The 27,601-nt window shown below is 38.3% G+C and overlaps 1 protein-coding gene across 1 annotated transcript in view; it reads left to right on the forward strand.

The window, feature by feature from the left end:
- The window catches only part of CFAP54 (cilia and flagella associated 54), a 236,245-nt gene that overhangs the window by 182,473 nt on the left and 26,171 nt on the right, over window positions 1–27,601 (forward strand). Inside the window, exons 60-66 of the mRNA XM_015559991.1 lie at window positions 197–295; window positions 895–1,036; window positions 1,727–1,900; window positions 3,584–3,807; window positions 8,884–9,054; window positions 19,290–19,396; window positions 21,739–21,880. Of these exons, the coding sequence (XP_015415477.1) occupies window positions 197–295; window positions 895–1,036; window positions 1,727–1,900; window positions 3,584–3,807; window positions 8,884–9,054; window positions 19,290–19,396; window positions 21,739–21,880 (1,059 nt within the window). The remainder of the gene's footprint in view (window positions 1–196; window positions 296–894; window positions 1,037–1,726; window positions 1,901–3,583; window positions 3,808–8,883; window positions 9,055–19,289; window positions 19,397–21,738; window positions 21,881–27,601) is intronic.

A 27,601-nucleotide genomic window follows, 5' to 3' on the forward strand; every position in this document is an offset into this window, starting at 1 on the left:
GTATTGTAACACACTTTTCTGCCCCAATATATTTTTAACATCTTTTCATGACAATAGATACATAGACATTGTTTTTCTTAATCGCTACATATTATTCTACTAACTTGTCATCTTCAGAAGATGAGAAAATTGATCAGGAAACTTTATGATATCTTTATATATGTCTTTATCATGAAACATTTCCCACATTTTTTAGGCTTTTACCAGAAGGCATAGTTCTATTAAAGAACCAACAGTAAACAGATTTGAAATATACAGTTCACTGGCCTGGATTGCGATAAGAGCTGCTGCACAGGTTGGTGTGATGTTTATTTAATCATCTTTTTGTTGTAATATCGGTATTTTTCACCTTCCAGCTGTTAAGGTAACACAATGTATTTGTATAAGAGAAAGGACGCTTTCATGTCCTTTGGGCCAATGAGGTTTCTTTGGGAAGATTTATACTTTTAATATAGATAGTGTGGTTTTTTTATCTTTAAATTCTTTATTAGTTAAGGTTTTACAACTGTGTCCTCATCCCCTCCATTAATATAGTGTTTTTAATCACTGTTAGCCAGACCTGGCTTTGTTTGTTTCAACTTTTCTTTAAAGAAGATATTGGCAGATACACACGTGCACATATTTGACATTTTGGCAAATATCTGTCATAGCTAGGTGAGGTAGCCTATTTAAAGTGATTTATACATTAATTAAATTGCCAACAGTGATAATTCATTTGACTATGATATATTACGCATGCTGGGGAAAACATTATTTTTGAGGTTGTCTTTGTATTGTCTTCCATGTATGTTGAATGCTATTTTTTGAATTCTCTCCTTCACATTATTTACGTAATGAGTGATCTATGAGTCAGAAAGCTTACATTTACTAATTCTAATTATGCATTTATTTAAGGTCAGTAAAGCTGTGCTGGCAATTAACTTGCTTATTGGAAAGAAGAACGTTAGGACTGATCAAGTCAGTCAAGCGGCATTACTTAGCATCCCGGAATTTGCCACTGTGGACCTTTTGTCTTCATACACAGATTTTTTGCTTGGTATGTTTGAGTGTATATGAATTATGATTTCTTTATATTATTGTCAGTACTTATCATTTTCAGATTTTAGTGCCTGTCAATTCCTTAGGGAAGTGAAATGATATTTGATTTTAATTTGCATTTCTCTGATTTTCAGTGATGCTAAAAATTTTGGCCATTTGGGTTTTCTTTTCTGTGAGTTTCCTGTTGAAATTCTCTGTCCAGTTAAAATAATATTTTTATTGATTTCAGAGAGGAAGGAAGAGGGAGAGATAGAAACATCAATGATGAGAGAGAATCATTGATTGGCTGCTTCCTGTGTATGCCCCACACTGGGGATGGAGGCACAACCAGGCATGTGTTCTGACTGGGGATCAAACTGTGACCTCCTAGTTCCTGGGTTGACTCTCAACCACTGAGCCACACCAACCAGGTCTTTGGACTGTTTGATTTTTCTATTGGACTGTTTGATTTTTCTTATTGATTGATGCAAGGGTTATATATATTAGAGAGAATCACTTTACATGTGCTTTAAATATCTTTTCTAGGTCTATGGTTTATCTTTTAACTTTGTGTTTATTTTTTTGTGGCACAATTTTTTAAAAAATCAAATGTAGTCATATGTGTTGGTCTTTCCTTTATAAATTGGACTTTTTTCATGTTGTTATTTTTTTAAGAAAAGCATATTTGTTGTTATTTTTTAACTTTTAGATAAGTACCAAGTTGCCTTCCAGACTGGTCATCCATTTTTTTACCAAACTGATGACAAACCTGAGTACACAGATGCTATAAAAAAGACTCCGACTAAAGTAGATATTACCTGGATCCTTCTACTACGCTACTACATTCACCTGCAAAGGATTAATAACATGAGCAAGCTGCTAGGTAAGTTTTTGATGTGTTAAGAAAGAACATATGTCCTTCCTATTTCTGTTTAGGTCATGTTTCTTATTTAGAATTATAAAATACTTTTGATATCTTTCTGAGTGAATTCTCATCAGAAAACAAAAATTTCAGAGGTTCTTAACCTGAGACACACAGACACTTGAATACAATAATATTCCAATATAATTGATTTCCTTTGATATTTTATATGTTTTATTTCATGCACTTAAAAATATTATTGATTGCCAAATTGACCCATGGCTTGAAACAGTTAAGAACCAGAATAATCGCCCTAATTGGTTTGGCTCAGTGGATAGAGCATTGGCCCTTGGACTGAAGGGTCCCCTGTTTGATTCTAGTCAAGGGCAAGTACCTCGGTTGTAGGCTTGATCCCCAGCCCTGGTTGGGGTGCATGCAGGAGGCAACCAATCAATGTGTCTCTCTCACATTGATGTTTCTTACTCTCTGTCTCTCCCTCTCCCTTCCACTCTCTCAAAAAATCAATGGAAACGTATCCTCGGGTGAGGGTTAACAACACAAAAGAACCAAAGTGATCATAATTTGACAAGCTTATAAAATGAACAAGGTGAAAGTTTGGTTTTAAGGAGAGAATCTTTTAGTATCCAGTATGTAAAAGAGAAGAAATGTATGACTTCAGATAGGATATGTAACTCCATGGAGTTGTTTTGTTAAGTTTTTTATTTTATCATTGATGTATCTAAAGAATATCCAGAAAAACTGGTAACGTCTCCTTTACATCAGTCCCTTTTGTGGTTTCATGACAATGTATATTATTGTTTTTAATCTGTGCCCATGAACTTGGTGATTCAATGAGACCCACCCCAGGTCCTAGTGATAGAGAAGCCAGCAGGGCTAATAGCTGCAGAGTGGCTAAGCATAGTTATCAGGAGTTTGCTAACTTCTGAAACAGGCACTCAGAAGGCATCAGGGGTAAAAGGTGCATTGCAGTAGGTGTGAGAACAATAGAAGTTCAGTGGTGAAGGAAGCAGACATGAGTCAGTGCAGGAGATCCTGCTCCATATCAACTCAGCTCACCTCTGAATTCACCTGCTGGCACTTCCCATATCAGGTGCCCACAGTGTACTGCTTTTCTGCTCTGAGTTTTCTCTTACTGAGGCCCAGGATTCCACACATCTGGGAGTAGCCTTGGGCGAATGAAGTGGGGAACTGCGAGGTTAACCTTCCAGCTTCCCAGTCCTGTGATGGACAGTCCTTTTCTCGGAAGGGTCCGTCAGGACTGAGCCTTCATTGTTCATAGTTGTAGCCCATTCATTACCTCACTCTAATGGGCTCTTTCCTTTCCTCTGTCACACTTTGCCGATTGCCTCACTTGTGCTCCTTAGATCACTTCAAATAAGTTTCCTGCACCTAAATTCTTGCTTTAAGATCTTTGGGGGAGGGGGAAGAGCCTCAAACACGATAGAATATTTTACATTTTTAAATCTTGGAGCCTGAATTAACATCCTGACATGCTTCTGAGATTTTCTTTCCTTTCTGTGGCCAGAGGCAATTCCGTTAGCATATAAGCTCTAAAAATGGAGGGCGGTTGTTGGGAGCTGAGGTGGGAGGTACAGGACAGTGGTTAGTGAATAAAACTCAATAATATTGAGACCGTGCTGCTATCTAATGTAACTCTAAATGAAGGTATTTTTCTTCCTTCAGCATCTCCAAAGCCAGGTTCTGGAATTTCTTTACCAGATGATACACTTCTCACGTCCCTTTTCAACTCTGGGTTGATTTTGCGCCAAAAAGAAATGCATAACTTTCTTAAAAAATTTTTACTTCTGTATTCTTCCTCTTGTATTGATGAATTTCCAAGAGAACTATTTCAAGAATTGGAAAACCAATGTTGTTTAGAAAAAAACTTACTTGAATCATCAGCCAAGGTAATGTTTTAAAACATTAGAGATTGTCATAAAACTTCTAAAGCGATCCTTATGTTTCTGAAGGGAGCACATTAATCTCAATGCTGGCACGAAGATTTCTAGGTTCCCCCAGAGTTCCTGGGGCGGCCCCTTTCTGTTTTGCCATATCGAGAAGCCAACCAAACATCCTGATTTTTAGGAAAGTTCATATTTCAAGTGTTATGGCTGCTCTCATAAATCTTCAGAATGCCTCAGAATTTTCTTTATTCCTGCAAATAACATCTCTCTGGCAGTCATTTTGCATGTATTTTTCAAATCATTCATTGTGTGTATTCCTTAGAATCATACATGTGAATAAGTAGGGTAAAAATTTTAAATAAATTAAAAGTTTGAAGTTTGTTTTTCAAAATGTTATTACATTGGATGGACTTTCCCAAAATATGTAATGTGGAAACTTCTTTTAAGTTACCTATTGAAGAGAAATAAAAAGAGGTAGTATAAATGAAGTTTTTTTTAAAGCTACTAGGGTCTTGAATACTAGTAATGTTTCAATAAGCTACCAAAAAGGATAGATTGGAAGATACTGAAAAGTAAAGGGTCATATTGAACATAGAAATGTGTATCTTCAACATTTTGCAGTTTGGTATCTTCAACAAACATATGTTGAATACTAACAGTATACCAGATACTCTTAGTTGGCAGAGAAAAAGAAATCGATAATGCCTCCTCCTTGTACATTGTTTGTTGTGGTAGCAGAGAAACATGGTAGAGTTCGAGCAGAAGAAAATCACAGAACTTCATAGATTTTTTTAAAAGAGAAAATGGCAGGGTTAGTAACTGATAAAATGTAACAATTTAAATCTATTAGCTATTTTTTGAATAGTGGGTAAGGGCTGATTGGCAAAGGATAGGTGAAAGGGAGTTATCCAAGAGAGAGATGATGAGGTAATGAAGTGTATGACCTCAGAAATGGGAAGGAAAGGGTACATGTAAAAGATACTGCTTAAGTAAAATTGGAAACAAAACACCTTAGTGTCCCTATGAAGACAGAAAGTAAAGAAGAGGAAATTCTCAGTCTATTCCAACATTGGAACTTCGTCTGTGATCCTCAGGGCATGGTAACTCCATTAGCGGATATAGCAGAAGCCGGAGAATGAGAACATGTGTGGAGGAGGCTGGTTTCTTATGCTCTGTAGATAGAGTTTGAGATTCTAATAGAACACTCAAGTGGACATAGTGTATTTTAAGCTTCCAATAGGTATTTGTGAAATGAATAAATCAAATTAATTGCATAGAATTATTTCAAAACTAGAAAAAAATTACTCATTTATTTTGAATTATTTTGACTTTGGACTTCACCATTATAGCACTTTAATTTTTGCAATTATAGGCTTGCCCATGCCAGACCTGACCACATTTCTATTGTCAACCATCTCAGAGAAGTGACCTGAAAACTGGCTTGTTCCAAATTGAGAATCTTTGCTCATCTTGTCCTATTAGAAAATGATAACCTACATCCTACTAGTAAACTTACGTTTTAGGTGGATAATACTTTTTTTTAATCACTGTTTTGAGTGAGAGTGGGGGTGACTGTTAATACATAATGATTTTTTTAAAATGACTGTTAATAAACTGTGGTTTTTAAAAAGTAGTGGGAAGACCCACCAAGGAATATTTAAGAATTCAGTTAAAGCAGTGATTGTCAGTCGGGGTTAAGGAGTTGTCCCCAAGACAATGTATTGGAATCCACATGGGAGAATTTTTCAAATTAATTCCTAGATACTAGGGTATTGGCAGCATTGTCATTTCCTGCCCAGATTCTAAATAATTTGAGAAATAAAAGAGTAAGACAGATTGGGGTTCAAACATGTTTGCCTTTATGGACCATAAAGTTGACATTTTAGGACATAGTTATATTTACTGGAAAATGGGCTTCCTAGTAGTCAGTAGCAAAGTGGACAGATTTACCAATCCAGCCATGTGATGTTTTGTTGTTTTGTTTTGGTTTTGGTCACTACAGGCCTCCTTAAAAATCTGTGGGGACACAGTCCCCTTTAAAATATGTCATATGAAGGCGCATAGAATATTCACTCCCTACAAATCATTCGCTCTTAAGACAAGAGCAGAACTATGCATATCCAAAATTCTATTCTCCAAATTCACCAATCAAGTAACTCTCTCCCAGGGAGATGAGTGAGAGGAGATGGGAAAGGCAGGAATGTAATGTGAATGCCTGGCCTTCTCCAGGGATGGAAGCAGTAGATAGTGGGATGAAATAATTTCCAGCGAACACCAGATTCTGATTCACTCCCCAACCCCTGGGAACTGAGACTGCCTTTGAGGATTCTAGTGTCCAGGTGCCTCAGGCGTTTGGAGTAGGGGCCAGAGAATGGGAAGGCTCAGAACTGTAGTGTAAACAGGTGCATTCGTGTGAATATTGCACAGGAGTTCGGAAACTAGTATGTGTGACTTCTTCAACACTGTTCTAAATGGAGCTCTGCTTGAGTATTTTCGTATTAAGGGCAGCCTATCCTTACCCAGTTCCTCAGGACAGTGCTCCAATGTACAGCCCTGAATGTGTTGTAGCTGCATGTGACATCTCTAGTGGCAGCAATGTTATCGAAGGGTTGTTGCACCCTGTTTGCTCTTTTTTTGGATATAATTAGTGTAACACTCGCCAAGGATAGTCAGCTCTGGGGATCACTGCTTCCTGGCTGACAGGTGTAAGCCACCTAATCATGTGTTTGTTTCACTGGGGGAGACAGCTAACACTCATAAAGCCTTTTGGATTTTTTAAAAAATAAACTCCAAGCTTGGTTGATTTTTATAATGACATTTTTTGAGCCTTTAATCACTCTGGAGACTGTTTCAAGCAAACTCCTTCCATGATTTGCTACTTAAACCTGCCCCCCCCCCCCCCCCCCCCACACACACACACAAAGGAGTAGATGCCTTACCAGAACTGTCCTTGCTGTGTGTCCTGCTCCTCAGTATTGTGGATCTGCGTGATGGCCAAACAAAGGTGCCGCACAAAGCAGGCTAAAAGTCCCCCCCACCACCCCAGAAGGATATGATTAAAATTGTGCACGATTTTGAATTATCCATGTTTAGACTATGCCTGTGACAGTCTGTGGAAGGCCAAATATTTGTGCAGAGTGACTTGTTTATGGAACTGTGGCAAACAACAGTTTTCCTGGCAGGTCTGGATTTCATTCCTTTCAAAGAATAAATCAAACATATCAAAGTACTCAGTATATATAGTATATCCCATCAATTAGCAGATGTAATTAATCCCATTAGCAGCTAGGTAATGTTTTTAAAGTTAATGGAAAATTACATGCCTATTTGGATAATGACTTCTGTTAAAATTCACCATTGCTAGACCATCATGCCAATGCTAATAAACACTGTATATATTAAAGAGAAAGCTATTTGATTATTTTCTACATTTAGCTAGTTATTAAATACTAGAGGCCTGTTGCACAAAATTCGTACAAGAGGCCCCAGCCGGCCCTCACAGCCCCGACTGCCTTGACCGGCCCTTGCAGCCCCGGTTTTGTCCAGAGGGTCGTCTGGAAGGTCATTCTGCTGTACAGTCTAATTAGCATATTAGCTCTATATTATATAGGATAAATTCTTTGCTGAAAGAGTTATCAGACCCCTGAAAGACATGCAGATATGAAAAATATGATAAATTATTTTTGTGAATTAATTGTTCATCTGATTTTTTTGGTGAACTGCCTGACATAGAATTAATTTTTTAAAAATATTTTTTTTATTGATTTCAGAGAAGAAGGGAGAAAGAGAGATAGAAACATCAATGATGAGGAAGAATCATTGATCAGCTGCCTCCTGCATGTCCCACATTGGGGATCGAGCCTGCAACCCAGGCATGTGCCCTGAGCCAAATCAAACCATGTCCTCCTGGTTGATTGGTCAAGGCTCAACTACTGCCACACCAACTGGGCAGACTTCACCTTAATTAGGCACTTTAATATGATTATTTAACTCTGATAGTTTTGATTATTGTACATATTGGTTGTGCGTTTAGTATCATAGTGCTATCAAGTGAAGATTCTGGCTTATCATATCCTTTCATGATAGTTTCTTGACATTTTTGAAGTTTTCACCTTTAATTCTACCTTTCAGTCAAGGCACATTTTTTTCTTGTGTCAGTAGACAACTTGAAAGGTCAATGTCTTTCTTTTTCTTTTCCTTTTATTTTGAAGACTTGCATTGACAGCCTTATATTTTATCTTGAATAGGCTCAGAAATAAGGGGAGGTATAAAGCCTTATAGAAACAACAGGCCTTTCTTTCTGGCCACTGACATGGTCTCCTTGGTCACCGAGCCTTGAGATAACTTAGATGTCAAGAGGGGAGTAGAATTGCTTCCCAGCCTCCATGATGTAATATTGGGAATAACAAGAACTTAATTTTGAAATTATGTCACACCCCATTGAAGAAGGTCCTTTTTAGACTTCAGATATTAACACTACTATTATCTCTCTGGCTAGCCTTATTTTGTTGATATCAATCAACTTGAAAAACTAAGTAAATAATTTGTGAAATTCTAACACTTATGATTCTTGAAAACTTTTGATTCAGGGACAAAGTTTCATCAAAGAAGCTGGGCCCAGATTTACAAAGGAAATGAGAACAATGGATTTTAACATTTTAGAGCAAATGCTGTATCTTATTTTGCTTATGGCACTGCAAAAAATTATGACCATACTCTCAATAGATTTGCCACTAAATAAATCAGAAAAATGTAGAAGAGGATGTTCTTAGAATCCATGGTGACCTTGAGAGTGAAATGATGGCATGGACATTTTCACTTCTAGATCTTTAATTTGGGATACTCGCCAAAGTGGAAAACATTTATTGAGTCCTCTGGGTTTCAAAGCATATTTTTCTGTAAGAGAATCCTCGCCATGGTAATCAGGGACAGTTTTAAGATCCACATCCATAACACAAGCTGAAACAATTTCCAGATTTATCCAATGTAGCCCATGTTGACTGTATATCCAATGAATGTTTGCAATATTGAATGAATTCATTACCAGCAATTAAACTGATGTTTTGGTTTGTTCCCCAGGGACATCGTGACAGTTCCGTACACTCCATTTTATCATTAAAGTTGCTTTCCAGCCAAAGTACTGTTGAGTCGGTTTCATCAGATATGGCAATACAAGCTTTAAACAAAGAACTTTGCTTTCAATGGTACATCCCTCCCCTGGAAAGACCTCCAAAGGAAGTAGAACCTATGGTATGAAACATAATTACAAAGCTGAATCTTATATTTAGAGATAATGTTTAACTTTCAGAGTAGAGAATATCCTTTTATATAGACAAAAAAATACAGCAATATAGAAACTATGTTGTCTAATAGAATAAATCTGACCAAGAAAATCCTAGGAAAGTCTTCAAGCTGAGATCATTTTCCTTTTCCCTAATCTTAAAGGGAAATTTTCCAAGGGGTCACCATTACATATGTTTGACTTTTTTTTTCTTTGTAATTACTCTTTATCACATTTAAGGAAGTATTTTTTTCTATTGCCACTTTGCTAAGAATTTTTATCATGAATATTTTACTGTGTCTATTAAGATGACTTTATGGTTTTTGTCTTTTAATATGTTAATGTATTTTTTTAAATGTTAAATCAACCTTGTGTTTCTGAGATACTCGAATTGGTCATAATGTATTAATTTTACTGGATTCAGTTTGCTATGTTTTGTATTAGATTTTCATCACTGCTTTTGAGAGTAATATTGGGCTATAAATTTTCCTTTTCATACTGTCCTTGTGAGATATTATTTTGTTTCAAGCTTTTGCTAGACTCATAAAATGAGTTGATAAATATAATTATATTTTTCTCTTGTGGTGAAATTTGTAGTAACCTTTTTCTTCAAATATTTGGTAAGAGATCGTCAGTAAAGCCATCTGTTCTTAGCTGTATGTGTGTGTGTGTGTGTGTGTGTGCTCGCGCGCGTGCTGGGGTTCTTGTCCCAGCATCAAGAAGGGTTCAGGAATCTGGAAAAGGCTGTGCAAAGATTAAATAGGAATCCAGAGACTAATAAAGAGTCCGGAGATGAGATATAATTTTGAAAGCCATTTGGGGGTCAGAGGAGCTTAGCTAAAGAAGTTAAGTTCTAAGATCTTAAGTCTAAGGCCTTAGGTTCTCAGGTCTTAGGTTCTCTTCCTCCCCAGGACTCCATACATTTTATTAACACAACTTGTCCTGAGGCGAGGCAGAGATATACACTTCAAAGGTTCAGGGTTTGGTACAGAGTCCATTGTCAGAATGGGGGAATTAGCCTAAGGCTGTACTGGTGTTTGGCCAGTAGAAGGCAATAACATGTAGATTAAGATGCCTTTTAACTATCTGGCAGCCAAGAATCAATTTAATGTATCCTATTCAGGTTTGGGGAAATACCTTCAGCCACTCCCAGATGCAGCCCCACTGTCATGCTGGAATTGGTCTCCTGTGTGTGTGTGTGTGTGTGTGTGTGTGTGTGTGTGTGTGTGAGAAAATATAAGACTCGTGATATAATTCTCAATAGTTAGAGGTAGTTGTTAAGCATTTGGAGTTGGTAACAGTTCTGTTTGGGACAATATCTGTTCTAATAGTAACTATGCCAAAACTCTGTAGAACATTGAGGTTTTCTATTTCTTCTGAGTCAGTTTTATTTAAGTTGCTTTTTCCAGGAATTTTCCCATTTTATTTAAAATTTTTTCACTTTTAATCTGCTATATTTGTAGTGAAGTGCCCCTTTTCACTTCTTATTTGTGTACTTTTTCTTGATCATTGTCACCAAAGGTTTCTTATTGGTTAGTTTTATTTCATTAATCAATATATACTTCTACTTTACCTTCCTAGCTACTGGATTCTTGAGCTAGCTGTTTAGCTCAATATTAAGTCCTTTCTTTCCTAATATATGCATTTTAAGGCCATACATTTCTCTCTAAACATTGCTTTGGCTCCATCCTACATATTTTTTAATAGTATTATCATGATTCAGTTAAAAATCGTCTTCCAATTTCTATGATTTCTTCTACTCATGAGCCATTTCAACATGTGTTTCTTAAATTCTGAACTATATGGAGTGTTTCTAGTTATCGTTTTTATTTCTTCCTAGATTATGTTGCTCTGAGGTAATAAAAAATGCTCTGTATGATTAATATTTGTTGAAACTTGTTTTTTCCTCTAGGAAAAAGTTTGTTATGTAAATATCCCATTTCTCTTAAAAACAATGTGTACTCCTCAGTTATTGAGACAGTTGTACATATATGTCTCAAAGATCAGTTTGGCTAGTCTTATTCAAATATTCTATATTCTTGCTGATTTTTATATTTTTGTTTGCCTTTTTTTAAATCAATTGCAGAAAGAATTATGTTTAAGTCTCTCACAGTGATTGTTGTCATCTACTGTTTCCTTGTAGTTCTGTCAAATTTTGCTTTACACCATCTGAGGGTGTATCCTTAGGCACAATCTGATTGCTAACTGTTATCTTCTTGGTGAATTGAGAATGTTATCATTGTGAAGTGATTCATAGCCTTTTTGTAATAATGTGGATCTTTCCTCATAACCTCTGTTTTATTTGATGTTATTGGAGGAAAATAGCTTTCTTGTGGAGCTATTTTCAATGTATCTTTTTCCAACCTTTTACTTTCAACCCTTTTGTGTACTTGTGTTTTAATTTTGTTTTTAAATAAAAGGTATGCATTGGATAGTTTTAAAGACAGTTTAACAATTTTTTATTTTGACTGGAGAATTTAATACATTTACATTTAATGTAAATACTAATATTTTAAAGCTACAATGTTACTTTGTGTTTTTACTTGTCTTAGCTTTTCTGTTTTTAATTTTGTTACTTCCTTTCTTTTGGGTTGATTATCTTTTATCATTAATTTGTTTCTAGATGTGAGTTTTGAAATTATTCACCCCTTTTCCATGCTTATAGTGGGTACTGTCAGGACAACATACATAACATAGTCGAAAGTTAGTAAATGTTTTTACCCCTCTAATGGCTTATATGATATTACTGTGCATTTTAAAGCCCAAAGAATATTTTTTTTAAAGTTGTTTTTATACAAGTTGGTTACCTATATATTTTTCTACATATTCATTATTTGCTTTTTTTTTTTTTTTAACGTTTCCTTGCATTTTAGACATTCCATCTAGGATCTTTTTTCTTAATTTTTGTAGAAGTATGTACTGTGGAATGTTCTTTGGTTGGGCTCTTCTGGAGGCAAACACTCTCAATTTTTGTTTGCCTGGTAAATGTTATTGTTTTACATTTATTTGTGAAATAAGTTTTTATAGAATAAAGAATTCAAGATTGGAAATTAGTTTATTTCAGTATATGGAAAATGTCATCTACTCTTTTATATTGCTGCTGTTGAGAATCAAACTGTTGTTGCTTTAAAAGTATTCTGACTTACTTAATTGGTTGCTGTTGAATATTCTCTTTGTCTTTACACAGTTTGGGAATAATTATTTATTTACTTTGCTCACATTAGTGTAATGGTTTAGAACACAGAGTCTGGAGCCAAATGGCCTCGATTTGAATTCCAGCTCTGTCACTTAACAATGTTTTTGCACTTCAGTATATTAGTAACTTTTCTGTAGCATGGTTACCTTCATCTGTAATTTGAGATAACTGTGTAAACACATAACCTCAATAAATAGTAGTTGTCATTTGTTATATCAAATTATTTTGCGGTTTTAAAGTTTGACAACTTCAGATATTTATGTAATACACTTGCTAAACATTATTTAAAAGCACCTTTTAAAGATTAGCAACAATATCTCTTTATAGATTTTTCAGCTACCTACCTTGTGCAGAAAAGAGAGTAACTGTGCCTAAGCAGCAAAATTAAAGTTCATAGCAAATTGGCGGGAGAAAAACCTTAGTTTGCCTGTAAATGTTATTTACAAATTAGTATCACACCTGTAACTCCTTATTTTAATATTTATTATCTTTACCTTTTTCGATATCTATGTCCATATGCATGGCTACACATTTGCAATAGAGCTAACTGAAGGGCAGGCAAGTGTTGGGGAGCAAGTTCAATATCAGTCCTTGAACTCTTGGAGATTGAACAGTGATTCAGATTCTTGGAATGTCTTGTAGAGAGGGTAAGCTTTTAAAAATGGAGCAGTTTGTCATTACAGACTTTTACAGAGGAACTTGCTATGACAGAATTCCTTTTATTGCTTTGCTCTCTAAGAAGAGCCTTAGGCTTTCCCCCATAAAACCTCTGCTGCATAAGTTTTGCCCTATTTAGTGTTTTTATTTACTTTTTGTCTCCTGCATTGGCCCATTTCTGCATTTCTCAGCTCTTAAGTGCTGTCCCCTCTAGCTTCGCCTCCGGTAGCTTCTGCTGCTCCTTTGACTCCTGTGACGCCTGTTAGACTGCAAACCTCCTGGACATACCTCTCTTTGCTCTCCAGCACCCTTTCTCAGTTAGCACCCCCCACCCCCTCCAATTCTGCTTCCTCAGGCTGACAACCTCGCTAACTCTTGGTCAATTACATATTTCTTCTTACTCATACAAAAAGAGAAGCTTTAAGATGCCACTCCCAGAAACATTTAAAGCTATGTCTCACATTTTGAAAGTACTTGCCTTTCCACCCCATTCCAAGTCAAATCTTTGCCAGATATCCCATATACATTTTGAAATAATAAATCTGTCATCTGTTTTGAGAAATTTAGTGCAGTCGTTTTCAGACTGTAGTTCCGAGAATACCCCTGGGTCATGGAGTCACTATGGTGGGTGCTGAGTGGTAATTTTTTTAAAAGAAATTAGATACAAGAAAAAAGTATCATCATGCACCACATACAGTAAGTGAAAATGTTTTCTGAAACTGTTGTCTCATGATGGACATGTTAAAATAGGAAATGTCTTAGGTCACTCTTCAGCATATGCCAGAATTTATTTATTTGCTGGCAAGAAAACCAACAACATGATAAAAGAGTACATCCGTTCGTAGTGGGCATGGAAAGAGAGAGATTACATAGTTGGGAAGCAGAATGTTTACCCAAGCAGCTGGCATTTTAAAAATGGGAAAGAAAGTACCAACTATAAAGTTCATTTCACAAGGTCGTAGAAATATCACACCCATAGCCATCTGGAACAGGATGATCTGAGACGTTAATGCTAAGACTACATCTGTGGCTCATAATTAGAACAACACGGTTTCACCCATCGACAACCATGTCTGACAATTAACATGGAAGCACGAACTGGTGTAAACAGAGATTAGAAGCAGAGCACCAAGTAACAAATTCTGATTGAAACAGGCTGCTTGAGTGATTTTCTTAAGCCACAAGCAGAGACTCAGAACATACAGTTTTCCCATTTCTTCGTTCAGGGACTTTTTTTCCCCTTTGACAATTAGTGTGTATCTCTTGGGCCGTGATAAAAGATGTAGTTGCTGCCATAAATCTCAGCCAAAAAAATCAGGAAATACTGACTTGGGTAGGCTAGATCTTCTTGGTCCTAAGATTCTATACTTTTGTAAGGTAACCCTGAAATTTGTTTGACTATTCAAATACTGGCTTATTCAAGGGTACATCTACTGCTCATTTTAATCGGCCTTTGGTTTCATGTTGAATAACTGGCTGAAGCTCATGAAACCCACAAGCTAATAGCACTAGTGAACACTTACAATGTCCCAAGCACTTATTATTAGCTTCAGAGCGACTCTCTGGGGTAGATACTGTCTATCATTAGTCCTATTTTATAGAAGAGGAAACTGAGACACAGGATGGAGGAATGCCAGCTGGTATGAAGTCAGGACTGGAGCAGTCTGACTCCAAGTCTGCATTCCTAAGTGTGGTCCTGCATGGAGTCTTCAACGATGGTCTGGCTGCAGGCATGGGTAGCCCCTGGGAAGGATGGTAATAGAAATTAATATCTGACTTAGGGCTTTAGACTTTCCAGGGACTTAGACGGTCATTGGATAACAGTACAAGTTAACATCGATTAATTCATCTTCTCAGTCCACTTTAGTTTACCTACCACACTGAAGCAGAAATGCCTGTGGGAACTATGGATGCTGGTGGCAGCAGAGTAGAAATCCTGGGACTGGGGATCTATATAATAAAAGCCCAAGCAATTGTTAAAGTGGAACAACCAGAACGACCGGTTGCTGTGATGTGCACTTACCAGCAGAGGGCAGGCACTCAATGCAGGAGCTGCCCCCCTGGTAGTCAGTGCACTCTCACAGGAGGAGCGCCGCTCAGCCAGAAGCCGGGCTCATGGCTGGTTAGCACAGCGGTGGTGGCGGGAGCCTCTCCCACCTCTGCAGCAGCACTAAGGAGCAGTGAGCTGAGTAGTAAGGAGCAAGCAGGTGGGTGGTAAGGAGCGAGGGAACCTGGATTGCAAGAGGGATGTCCAACTGCTGGCTTAGGCTCAATCCCTGGGATGATTGGGACATCCGGGGATCGGGCCAGCAGTTGTACATCCCTCGAGGGGTCCCGAACTGCAAGAGGGCACAGGCTGAGGGACCCCCTCCCCTCCTTCCCCCCAACCCCACTGCATGAATTTCGTGCACTGGGCCTCTAGTTTTCATATAAATTTTTTAGATAATTCAGAGGACTAAATATTTCATACCATGATACTTTAGAGTTAAGTTTATAACTTCTTAAGTATGAGGCTAGAAATTATCTGATCCTATTTGACAAAATTAGTAGAATATAGTAGAACCACATTGTGAGCTCTTCACTAGAACTTTGCGACAAACGAAGCATGTTTTGATCAATTTCAGTATTTTCTAGAGACAGACAACAGAAAGACTTCCAGGGACTGTCATTTTCATGAACTTTCCAGACATGTTATTCTTTTAAACAACAACAACAACAACAACAACAACAACAAAACAGCAACAATGAAAAGAATGGCTGATATAAGTCAAAGAGATGTACAGCTAGAGCTTAGTCTTAAAAAGATATGACCAGTCCTAGTTGGTTTGGCTCAGTGGATAGAGCATTGGCCTGTGGACTGAAGAGTCCCAGGTTCAATTCCAGTCAAGGGCACATGCCTGGGTTGCGGGCCTAATCCTTAGTAGGGGGGCATGCAGGAAGCAGCCGATCAATGATTTTCATCGTTAATGTTTCATTTCTCTATCCCTCTCTCTTCCTCTCGAAAATCAAAAATATTAAAAAAATAAAATAAAAAGATATGATCAAGACCAAAAGTTTGTCTCAAGATGACCCCTTAGGATTTTTAGCTTTATTCTACCTTATCTCACTGTTTTGAGCATCCAGAGTTCCCAAGAAGATGCTTATATAGTAGGCTACACTGGAAACCTTCTCTGACTTCTCTTGGTATCACCCAAGTCAAATGTCAGATCTGAAAAGAAACTAAGAGAGTGTAAACTTAGTTCAACACTCTCATTTTACAGGTCAGGAAGCAAAGGCCCATATAGGCTGAGCAACAATGCCACAACTCAGTGACAAAAATAGGAACGGAAGCCTAAGTCCTCTAATTCTTAATATTGATTTCTTTATAACACACATCTAACTCAATTACTAACTAAGCCAAAAATGCTGGCAGGATGACAAAGGCTGGCCCACAGTGTGTTTCAGACCCTAGGACAGGACTGGATTAATTATTAGTTAGCACATGTCATTCAGGCTTGGCCAGTGGCCAATAGCATGACTACAGGCCCTTGAGATGCTAACAGGGTTGCACAGATAGATTGACACAGGAAGTAAAAAGACCTGAAATGTCATAATTTTAATGTTTAATTCCTTTTTTTCCAGCATAATTATCTTTTAGGCTGAAAATTATTTCCCCTCAAAACATGGGAGGCATTGCTCCACTGTGTCTGGCAATCCTGCATTGCTACCGCGAAGTCTGTTCCATTCCGATTTCTAGTTCTTTGACATTTTTCCTCGGGAAGATTCCCAGAGCTTCTGAAATCTCATGATATGCCTGGGTGTGGCATCCATTGTGCTAGATAGTTTGGGTGCCCCATTCAAATCTTGAAAGTATAAATTCTTCAGTTAATGGAGATTTTTTCTTTGATAATTTTCTCAATCTGATTATATCTATACCTTCTGGAATTTCTGTTGAGATTGAGTGTTTTCTTTTCTCATACTCCCTATTTATGTTTTTAAATGTAGGTTTACTTTATATTCTTCAAATCTTTTATTATTAAGTTGCTATTATTATATAGTTTTTTTAATTTTTAAGAGCTCTTTCTCATCTCTTTTATTGCCTCATGTTAATAGCACTGTGCTCCTTTTCACAGATGCAATATTGTCTTTCTTCTCTCTGAGGAAATTAATTATGGTTCCATTAAAGTTTTCTTCTGCCCTCTGTCTTAAAACTGATTCTCCAAGTTCCTTTTCATTTCACGTCTAGTGACTGTTGGCTATCCATTCATATGTGGAGACACTGAGAAGCATGTCGGGTCAGGCTTAATGATCTATAGGCTTCATTGCAGGGTAATTGCAGTAGCCAGCAGTTTCATTGGAGGATGCTGAAATGCCAGTCTCTGTAGGTCTTTTGTCTTTGGTCAATTTCCTGTAAGAGGATTTTTTAAGACTCCCTCCTGTCTGGTTTCATACATTCTGGGAAAGGGCTGGAGTGGGGGGTAGGGGATGTCTCTTGTTTAGAATATAGGCTTTCACTTAATTTCAGTGTTCTCTAGTTCAGCACCCATTCATGTACCTAATGTTCCTAAGCATAGATCTTTTATGATTTAACCACAGCAGAGAGCAAAAAGGAGGGGGTTAAGCTAGCAGGGAGGAGACCAGGGAAGGGAAGTGGGGAGTCTCCTGGTATCATGGACTCAGAGAAGGGATGGGAATGAAGCATCCATCTTATATAAAAACTGCTGTTTGAAATTTTAACCCTGCTATTTTGGCTTCTGTAAATGTTTGCTTGCTTAAATAATAAGGAAAATAAGACCACTCCCATTTCAGAGAGGCCATTAAACCTTCCCCAGATGAAGTTATCAGTGCTGGCACCAGGCCAAGCCTTTGGTTGAGGTCTCAAAACCCCAGCACATAGGGGCTCTTTAAGAACTTGCAAAGGGGCCCTAGCTGGTTTGGCTCAGTGGGTAGGATATCGGCTTGTGGACTGAAGGGTCCCAGGTTCAATACCCCATATTTGGGAGACAAAGAAGGTACAAAGGTATAAATACAGGAAACTTCCTGTGTAACTTCACCCAGAATTCTAGAGACATTTTCCTCTGGGCCCGTGTGTAGTAATAATAAATGTAACTCCATCTCTCTAAGCGTTGCTTGGTTCTTCTCCGTTCTTCTATAACAGGAAGGTGGTTGTCTAAGATCTCTGATGCCTCCAATCCCTCTGCTTTTCATTGGCAACCCCTCCAAAAGCAGTTTTGACACAGCCTTTCCCCTCTGCTGAGTCAGCTACGCTCTACTCTGCTGAGTCAGCTACGCTATTCCGAGTGCTTTCCATCATTCCAAGTGTTAACATCTCATTGGCCTCCCCTCTTCACTTATTCTTTCTGGCTTTGTGGATTTATGCCTTTAAAAAATCCGTTTGTTCTTATTTTAGTTTGATTTGTGAAGAAGCAGAGATAAAAGCAAGTACTTAATTAGTCCATTTGGTCTGGCAGCTCTGGGCCTCAACTTTCTTTCCTCTAAAATAAAGGACATAAAAGCAGACCATTTCTAAGGTTCTATGAATCTCAAATTCTATGAACCCACGACTGTAAACAAGTGCTATGTTGTGTAGGACTGATTCTACGAATTGTCAGAATTCAAACAACAGGGAAACTACTGGAGCCTGAATCATTAGGAGAAGTTTCATCTTAAAGGTGGGGACTGGAACATTGTGTGTGTATTGAACATTGTGTGTAAATGGAACGAAGAGGAAGGGAACAGTGTGAGTGGAGTCAGAGAAGCAGCTATGACTGCAATGGGAAAAGGACAGTTTGAGAAGTACCAAGAAACAGAGTTAGCTATTCACCAGGTGGACGTTTAGAACTTGCTGTAGAGGGCTCTCAAAGGCTTAAATTAAACTTACCTACAGTAGGAAATGTCACTCTTCGAGCATAATATAACGTTGGTACCAAATAGCAGTTCTTTTTATCTCATAACTTTTGCACAGTTCTTGTTCATATCATTTCTTTTTAAAGTGAGTTGAAAGAAAGGCCTTCATTTTTATCTTTCAAAGAAACATATATTTTAATATCTTTTTAATTGATTTCAGAGAGGAAGGAAGAAGGAGAGAGAGTTAGAAACATCAATGATGAGAGAGAATCATTGATCAGCTGCCTCCTGCATGCCCCCTACTGGGGATCAAGCCCACAACCTGGGCATGTGCCCTTGACCAGAATGGAACCCAGAACCCTTCAGTTCATAGGCCAATGCTCTTTCCACTGAGCTAAACTGGCTAGGGCTAAACAAACACTTTTTTAAAGGTTAATGGTATTATGTTGAGAAGTGATGCTGCATTTCTTGAGGCAGAGTGTGATTTTGATGTCACATTTTATATAACTGTTAATTTTCTTACAGGTTTTATTGTTGTATGCATATAACATGAAGCCCCTGAAAATTTCAGATGTTACCTGCACCAGTTACAGCAGTGCCTCTGTTGGCTCCTTCTGGGTTCCCTTAAACAGGCGAGTATAGATGGATTATCCACAATCTAGCTTTCACTGTTGATCTTGTCATAAGAATAAGCTGTCTCAGTAACATACAAGGTTACCCACGGGAGAACTTTTTTGAAGACATTTTTAGAGAAACAATCTTTCTTTTAGAGGAGTATGCTATTGAGGTGGTCAAAAGCACAGATTCTGAATCCAGTCTGCTTTGGTCCAAATGCCAGTTGTGCCCCTTACTACCTTGGCAGCCTTGAGCAGGTTACTTAACCTGCCAGTGCCTCAGTCTCCTCTTCAGTAAAATGGGAATAATAAGAATAGTACCCGGGGTGGTTGTAGGAACTGTTCCTGACACTTTAGGAAGTTTACAGAGAGTACAGGATGTTGTCTGTACTATGTTTTGCCTAATATTTGTGGTGTGTTTAAAAAGTAACTTCATGTAGTTTTGTGTTGGGTTGCAAAATTAAGCCCAAACTCCACCACATCATTTGTCTAACCTTTTCCTCTTTATCTAATTTACTAGAGGCCCAGTGCACAAAAATTTGTGCACTGGGGGAGGTCTCTCAGCCCGGCCTATGCCCTCTTGCAGTCTGGGACCCCTCGGAGGATGTTCACCTATTGGCTTAGGCCCGCTCCCTGGGGGGTCGGGCCAAAGCTAGCAGTCAGACATCCCTCTGGCAGCCCAGCAGCCCTCGGGGGATGTCCACTTGCCAGAGGGGAGAAGGTCTAAGCTGAGGAGGCAGGAGAGGCTCCCACCACCACCACTGTACTGGCAGCCATCAGCCTGGCTTGTGGCTGAGCAGAGCTCCCCCATGTGGGAGCACACTGACCACCAGGGGGCAGCTCCTGCATTGAGCTTCTGCCCCATGGTGATCAGTGTGTGTCGTAGTGACCAGTCATTACCAGTCGTTCCGCTGTTAGGGTCAGTTTGCATATAACTGTTTTATTATATAGGAGTTCCCACTGGGGTGCCTCGCCAGTCTGGGTGAGAGGCTGAGGGCCGTTTTCAGGCTGGCCAAGCCCCCAGCGATGGAAGCTCCCAGCCTCTCCTTTTTTTCTTTTTTCTTTATTCTGGGATTTATTTACCTTCTATAATTGAAACTTTGTTGTCTTCAGTGGAGCTCAGAGCGGCTCCTGCTCGCTCCAGCTCCGTGGCCACAGTTGGCTGAAAGCAGGTATCTAGGGGTTTATTTACCTTCTATAATTGAAACTTTGTTGCCCTCAGTGGAGCTCAGAGCCAGCCAGGAAGCTTGGCTTCCTCCATCGCTGGGGCAATCAAGCCTTCTGCTTGCTTCAGCTCCGTGGCTGCCAGCTGCCATCTTGGTTGGGTTAATTTGCATATAGTCACTCTGATTGGCTGGTGGGCATGGCTTAAGGCGTAGTGAAGGTATGGTCAATTTGTATGTTTGTTTTTTATTAGATTAGATTTTATATTGTTCCCTAGTTTATACTCTCTGCTTCAGCTCATGCCTAGTTTCTCTCTTTTCTCATTCCACGTTACCAAACTCCTTGTTTGTTTCTTATTCTTTTCATTACCTAGTTACTTTAGTTTTGATTCTGCTGTCCTTATGACCCCAGCTTGTAAAATGGAAATAATACCTATTCTGCCTACCTTTCAGGGTTATTGCTAGGATCAACCCAGAAAGAGCTCTGAAAGCACATACTTTAAAAGGTCAAGTCTCATTACTATCTCTGTCAGTGTCAGCTTATTACCTGCTAGGCACCTAGTAGGTGCTTTGAGAACACAGACTTGGTTCTTCTCTGGAGAGCCTTGTCCATACTCCATGATTTTCATTTCAAAGGACTCTTGGGTATCCGTGCAAAAGAGAATAAAACAAGCGATGTTTCAAGAGCTGGCATACTCTTGATTATTGTGCAATTTTTTTTAATGAAATGACAGAAGACCTACTAGTAGACACAGTATACAAGATAGCAGAGCTAGGCCACAAAACTAGGAAATTAGGTACTTGCCTTTTACATCCAGAAACAACAGGATATTTTTTCCAGCTGGAAATGATTATAATTTCTGCAAGGTAATCAAACTGACAGGATGCTTTTTTATCCCAAAATATTCTTAAGTTTGGTGTGTTTGTGATAAATAGTAGGCTTGCTAAAGTTAGGGACATGCCCTTGTCACTGAGGCCTTCACAGAGGAGGGTAGCTGACAATCTTTCATCTTACTTGTGTCTCTTTCCTCGCGTTTCTTGAATGAAGGAATACTTAAATGGATTAGGTTTAGGGATGCCAGAAACAAAGTGTTAAATAATGGAGGGCTTACTTTACACATATTATTAATTCTGGGAATAAATGAATGCCTTTTGCAAACTCTTCAAATAAAATACATCTATGTTTGTTATTTTTAGAGTTATTGAAATTCATGAGAAACTATCGAATCTTATGCAAATAGCTGAGATATCATTGCCAGCAGTTCCTGAAGTTACTCCAGATGAAAACGTATCTGAAGCACAGGAAATAGAAGTGAAATCAATTGATAAAGAACTGGAAGTAAGTTATTAAGTAATGGAAAACTTTTCTACTGCCGAATGGATGTTCTTATACATAATTCCTCAAATTGTTTTTTACTTCATCGGAGCAGAACTATGTAACTCTACTTGAACTTTGTGGTGGTTCTGCCCTCTTTTGTCTCTACATAAAGTACCAGGGATGACCCAACTATTGGGCACATACATAGTGTTTTCTACAAAGCTCTTCTAAGCATACCAATTATAAGAATCTTATGGTGAATGGAAACAAAACCAATCTAGAGAAATCATTCAGTTATAACTGTGAATCTGAAGAAAAAATGCTCTGCAACTTTATAACATTACTTGTCATTTCTCACTCTAAGTCTATGTGAGCATGTTTATTACCCAAGTAATGTATGAAGGAAAACTAGAAAATACAGAGAAGCATATATCTTTCAGACTTTTTCAACGCATATATTTTTCCTAATTGAAAAAGATATAATCCTGCTCAGCAGATGGTTCAGTTAGTTGGAGCATCGTCCTGTATACCAAAAAAGACTATGGGATTGACTCATGGTCAGGGCACATACCTAGGTTGCAGGTTTGATCCCCGGTCAGGGCACTTGCAGGAGGCAACTGATCAATGTTTCTCTCTCCTTCTCTTTTCCTTCTTCTCACTCTAAAATCAATAAACATATCCTTCAGCAAGTTAAAAAAAATGAGATATTATCCTTACAGTGTGTTATTAATATGATCACAGAGTTCATACAGTTGAGTGGTTTTCTTAAAAAATCTTTATTGTTGAAAGTGTTACATATGTCCTCTTTTCCCCCAATTGCCCCATTCTAGCATGCCTCCCACCCTGCCCCAGGCCTCCACCATTCAATTGTCTGTGTCTGTGGGTTATGCATATATGCATACAAGTTCTTTGGTTGATCTCTTTCCACCCACCCATCCTCCCCTGGCCTTCCCTCTGTTCCCCTGGATCTATTTTGTTCAACAATTTATTTTATTCATTAGATTCCACATATGAGTGAGATTATGTGATACTGTCTTTCTCTGACTTGAATGGTTTTTATGATCACTGATGTTAGAGTTCTGGTGGAGAGGGTCATTGTCCTATTTCTCCTGCACTTTAAATGGGAACTGGATAGATGGAGATCAAAATGTCAGCATCATTATTGCCCCCACTCCCCTTCTGCCCTTGACAGTCTTACTGTACCAAGGAGAAGAGGAGAAGAGTCCTGCAGGCAGGGTACCTCCAAAAATATAAGCCCACATTTCTCAGAAGGGGCCGAGTCTAGCATGCCCTGTTGCTTTTCCCAAACCGGTCAGATAAGAATTAGTGGTGGGTCCAAAAACAGCTGGAAGTGCCCTCCTCCTTCAGGAGTGGAGTGGAAATTCCTTACCTCCTATGGAAATAGAGGAGCAGGGAATGCTGTTCTTTCCTAATCACTTGCTCTTTGAATTTTCATTTTGTATATTAATCCAATTTCTTGAGATATATATTCTGTAGTTACTGTGGTCATTTTTAGAAAAAAACCAAATGGCGGTACAATGTTTACAATGGAAAAAAACAACAGAAACCTTCTGCCCAACCTCTGCCGACTCAATTCCAGCCCTTTAGTCCCATCTCTGTTTGTTTTCCTCAGAAAGATCTTTTAGGACCTTCCCTAACTTTTTGTCAGCTGTATCTTTTTTCTTAAATCACTTTCTGTTAGATTAATATTCAATTGGTTACAAAACATTTTAATTCTTAACGATGCAGACTGGTACAGCCACTGTGGAAGACAGTATGGAGTTTCCTCAAAAAGTTAAAAGTGGAACTACCATTTGACCCAGTAATCCCACTTCTAGAACTATATCCCAAAAAACCAGAAACACTCATCAGAAAGGATATATGCACCCCTATGTTCATTGCAACACAATTTACAATAGCTAAGATTTGGAAACAACCTAAGTGCCCATCAGCAGATGAGTGAATTAAAAAACTGTTGTACATCTACACAATGGAATACTATGCTGCTATAAAAAAGAAGGAACTTTTACCATTTGCAACAGCATGGATGGAACTAGAGACCATTATGGTAAGCAAAATAAGCCAGTGGGAAAAAGATAAATATCACATGATCTCACACATATGTGGGATATAATGATCAACATAATTTGATGAACAAGAATAGATCCAGAGACAAATGGCAGGCAGGGAGGGGTTAGAGAGCTACCAAAGGACTTGTATGCATGCATATTACCATAACCAATGGACACAGACACTGGGGTGGGGGCTTGCCTGAGGTGGGAATGGCTGAGGGGGGAGGGTCAGTTGGGAAAAAAAGGAGACATATGTAAAACTTTAGACAATAAATAAATAAATAAATAAATAAATAGGAATAGGATGGGTATGGCTCTTTTTGTTTTCTTGTCTTCCTCGTGTATTCACTCATTATGTGGAAGTGTAAACATTGGCAACTCTCCTGATTTTCAGACTATACTTGTTGGCATTTCTTCAGTCTGAATTTACCAGGACAGTGAGTGCATTTTTCATTATTGTGAAAGCAACACACCCAGCTGTAAGAGGATTCATCAGGCAAGAACAGTTGGCCTTTGCAAAATGCATCTTTCCAGTATTTATGTCTCCTGTGGTCTGTGCTTGCCTTTATCATAGAAATGATGCCTTAGAGTTTTAGTTACACATCCTTTCCAGGGTCCTCAACTATTACAAGAATTACCAGACACTTAATGATACTAATGAAATACTGAGTATCGATAACAAATCTCCTAATGGATCAGCCATCTCAAACTCATGAGGTTTCACTTATATATGATTCTTGTCCTAAATTCTATGATTGCCCTCTCATGTCTGTTTTGGAGAGGAACTTGTTTCTTGCTTCATTTCTGCACTTCCTTTGGAGATCACTTACAATCACAGTCTTTCAGTCATAGACCAAACTCAGCAGGTTGCTGCCTCTGAGCCATGGTCTAAAACAGGGGTGGGCAAACTTTTTGACTTGAGGGCCACAGTGGGTTCTTAAACTGGACTGGAGGGCCGGAACAAAAGCATGGATGGAGTGTTTGTGTGAACTACTATAAATTGAAAGTAAACATCATTACATAAAAGGGCACGACTTTTTTTTCAATAGTTTTATTCATTTATACGGGCCCGGATCCGGCCCGCAGCCAATGGTTTGCCTAAGGTTGCTCTATCCCCTTCCTCCTCCACTGTTCCATCATAGTCTTTGCTGAAATCGTCCTTGAATCATTACTTTATAGGTTATATGTGGAAAATGATGACTTTTCCCCTGCACCATTTGTCTTTTAGGGCTTAGATTGTCTAAGACAGGAGAGTGAGCATCCATAAGAGTAATAGTTTTAGGTGTGCTCTGCCTAAAACGATGGGACTCAAGTCCTTTCCTGGGACTAATTGTTCCCTCCTTCCTAAAAATGATCCTTGCACTCAACTACTGCTCTGCGATGGAGAGATGAGCCCCTAGGTTGGAGTGAGAGTCAGCAGAATTTCCCTGGGGATCACGTGTATGTATCAAATTGACCAGAGTGAGCCCAGTATCTGAGCCACAAGCTTGGCTATACATATACACAAATTAGGAATAAATGGGAGGGGGTGGGGGGCAAGGGAGCATTTGAATATAGGCAGATGGAGAATCCAGAGGGCCTATCTTGCCTTTACCAAAGTTTGGGGCTTGCTTTCATATTCTGACTCAAACGGTATATGTGAGTGGGTCAATCCTTGAGGAGCACAAACTCCTTTCAGTCCTCATGCTATCCTCTGTATTTTTTAATATGTCTATTATCCAGCTTAGAAAGAGCTTCTTCAGCTTTAAGTGGGACATGTTTAGATGTGTTTCAGTTCTGTAAGTTCTTTATAAGACAGAATGTCATCCAATGGAAGAAAAACTAGTATTTGTTTAGGTGAATTGGCAAATTAGTGCATAACATTTGAAAGTTGATAAATGGAAGGAACATACAAAGTTTTCTTTTTTCCCAGTATACTAACCAGCACGTAAGAAAAAAAGAAAAAAAAGCAGCTAGATTCTGTAGGGTAATATCAGATAAATCCCATTGACTAAATCTGCCAGTTCGTTGTCATGACAACCTTCACTGGGAGCTAATTAGAAGTTAACTAGGGCACTTGAAGAGATCAATTCTGGTGAGGAATTAGACAGTATTTCATAACCTCTATAATCTAATGTATTTATATCTATCACAATATAGATTTTTGGTGGGTTATTAAATATAAGGGTCCAGAAAAATGTGCTTTTGGTTGATATGGGGAATAGTAAATCTTGTTCTCTTTCTCTTTCTCATTCCCTTTTCATTTTTTTATTTTCTCCCCAAATCCCTATGGTCTGGAAGAAGCCAAAAACTTCAGAAAACAGACAGAAATTTAAGATGTATCTGGAGGGCTTCAGAGCAGGTGTTCTATTCACTTCTGGCTTGAAAGCCTTGTATGTCCTTCTTCAAAAATGAACACTACCAGCTCGGAATGACCGAGTTATTTTAACCTATCATTCACAGTTTTAAGGGTATCTTCAGAGTTCATCAGGTACTTGAAAGCATATGAAAGATGCTACCCATCTTGGTTTTAAGACAAAAACTCCCTTTTGGAATGATAGAATACTCATATGAAAATCTTAAACTATGTTCACTAAGTCATTCAAGATTAGTTCAGCAAACATGTCCAGAATCACCGAACAAGGCAATTAGAATTCGCGTGTTGTCAGATTATCCCAAATATCAAAGTATTCTGAAAACATAGAACCAAGTAAAATTGGACATTAGCATCAAATAACAAATTATTTTTGAGACAGTTATTTGCAAAATTTTTCCAGGCTTGGGGAGAGAAGGACATATAGAAATCAGTACAATTAGATCCCTCTCATGGAGGAGCTTATTATTGTAGGAGCATGGCTAGGTACCCAGATGTCATTCATAATGAGCCAGCTGCCTGGTGGCCCCCGTTTAGCAAGCAAAGTGTGATGTTTAAATAAACATCAATCTGATGTTCAAAACCATAGATAACAATCAAAATCTCTATGGCACCTCTTATAAGAATATCCAAGAGGGAACCTTTTTTGGGAATACTAGTACACAGAAAAACTTCTTTAAAGTCTTATTTTCCCCAACTATCTTGCTTTTAATATCTCTCTGACATCCACAGCAAGTCTTTAACATCTGTCTCATTTGGCCCAAACTCCTAAAACTTTCCCTTCAACTCAGTCTGTGTGGAGTGTTTTATCTCCTCTCCCCTTCCTGCTCTGGCTCAGCTTTTTATTATATAGTTTAACTTAGTCTCTCTTGACTTCTTCCAGTTTTCCTATCTCCCCCATTGTTTGGATTCTATACCATACAAAAAAGTAAGGTTGTGGAATCCTTCCCTCTCAATGGGGCTTTTGATGCCAATGATTCTAATTTATTGTTTTTTATATCTCATTCATATTGGTGTATGTGTGTGTGTGTATGTGTGTGTAGAGAAAGAATGAGGGTGGAAGGGAAAGTTGGAAGGACGGAGGGAGAGAGGTTTGAGTTAGACTTTGTATTTTCTTAAATAGCTCAGACAGCATTTTATAGCCCCTACAAACTGAAAGGTCATTTTCCATTGGACCCTAAAATACCTTGTGCCCTTACCAAATTGTTTCAGCAATTATTTGTTTATATGTTTCTTCTTCTCTCTTGAACTTGTATTCCTTGGCTCAGGAGTCTTATTTATAACTAGAGGCCCAGTGCATGAAATTTGTGCACTGCA

The sequence above is a fragment of the Myotis davidii genome, unplaced genomic scaffold, assembly GCF_000327345.1.
Source record: "Myotis davidii unplaced genomic scaffold, ASM32734v1 scaffold13, whole genome shotgun sequence".
Lineage (NCBI taxonomy): Eukaryota > Metazoa > Chordata > Mammalia > Chiroptera > Vespertilionidae > Myotis > Myotis davidii.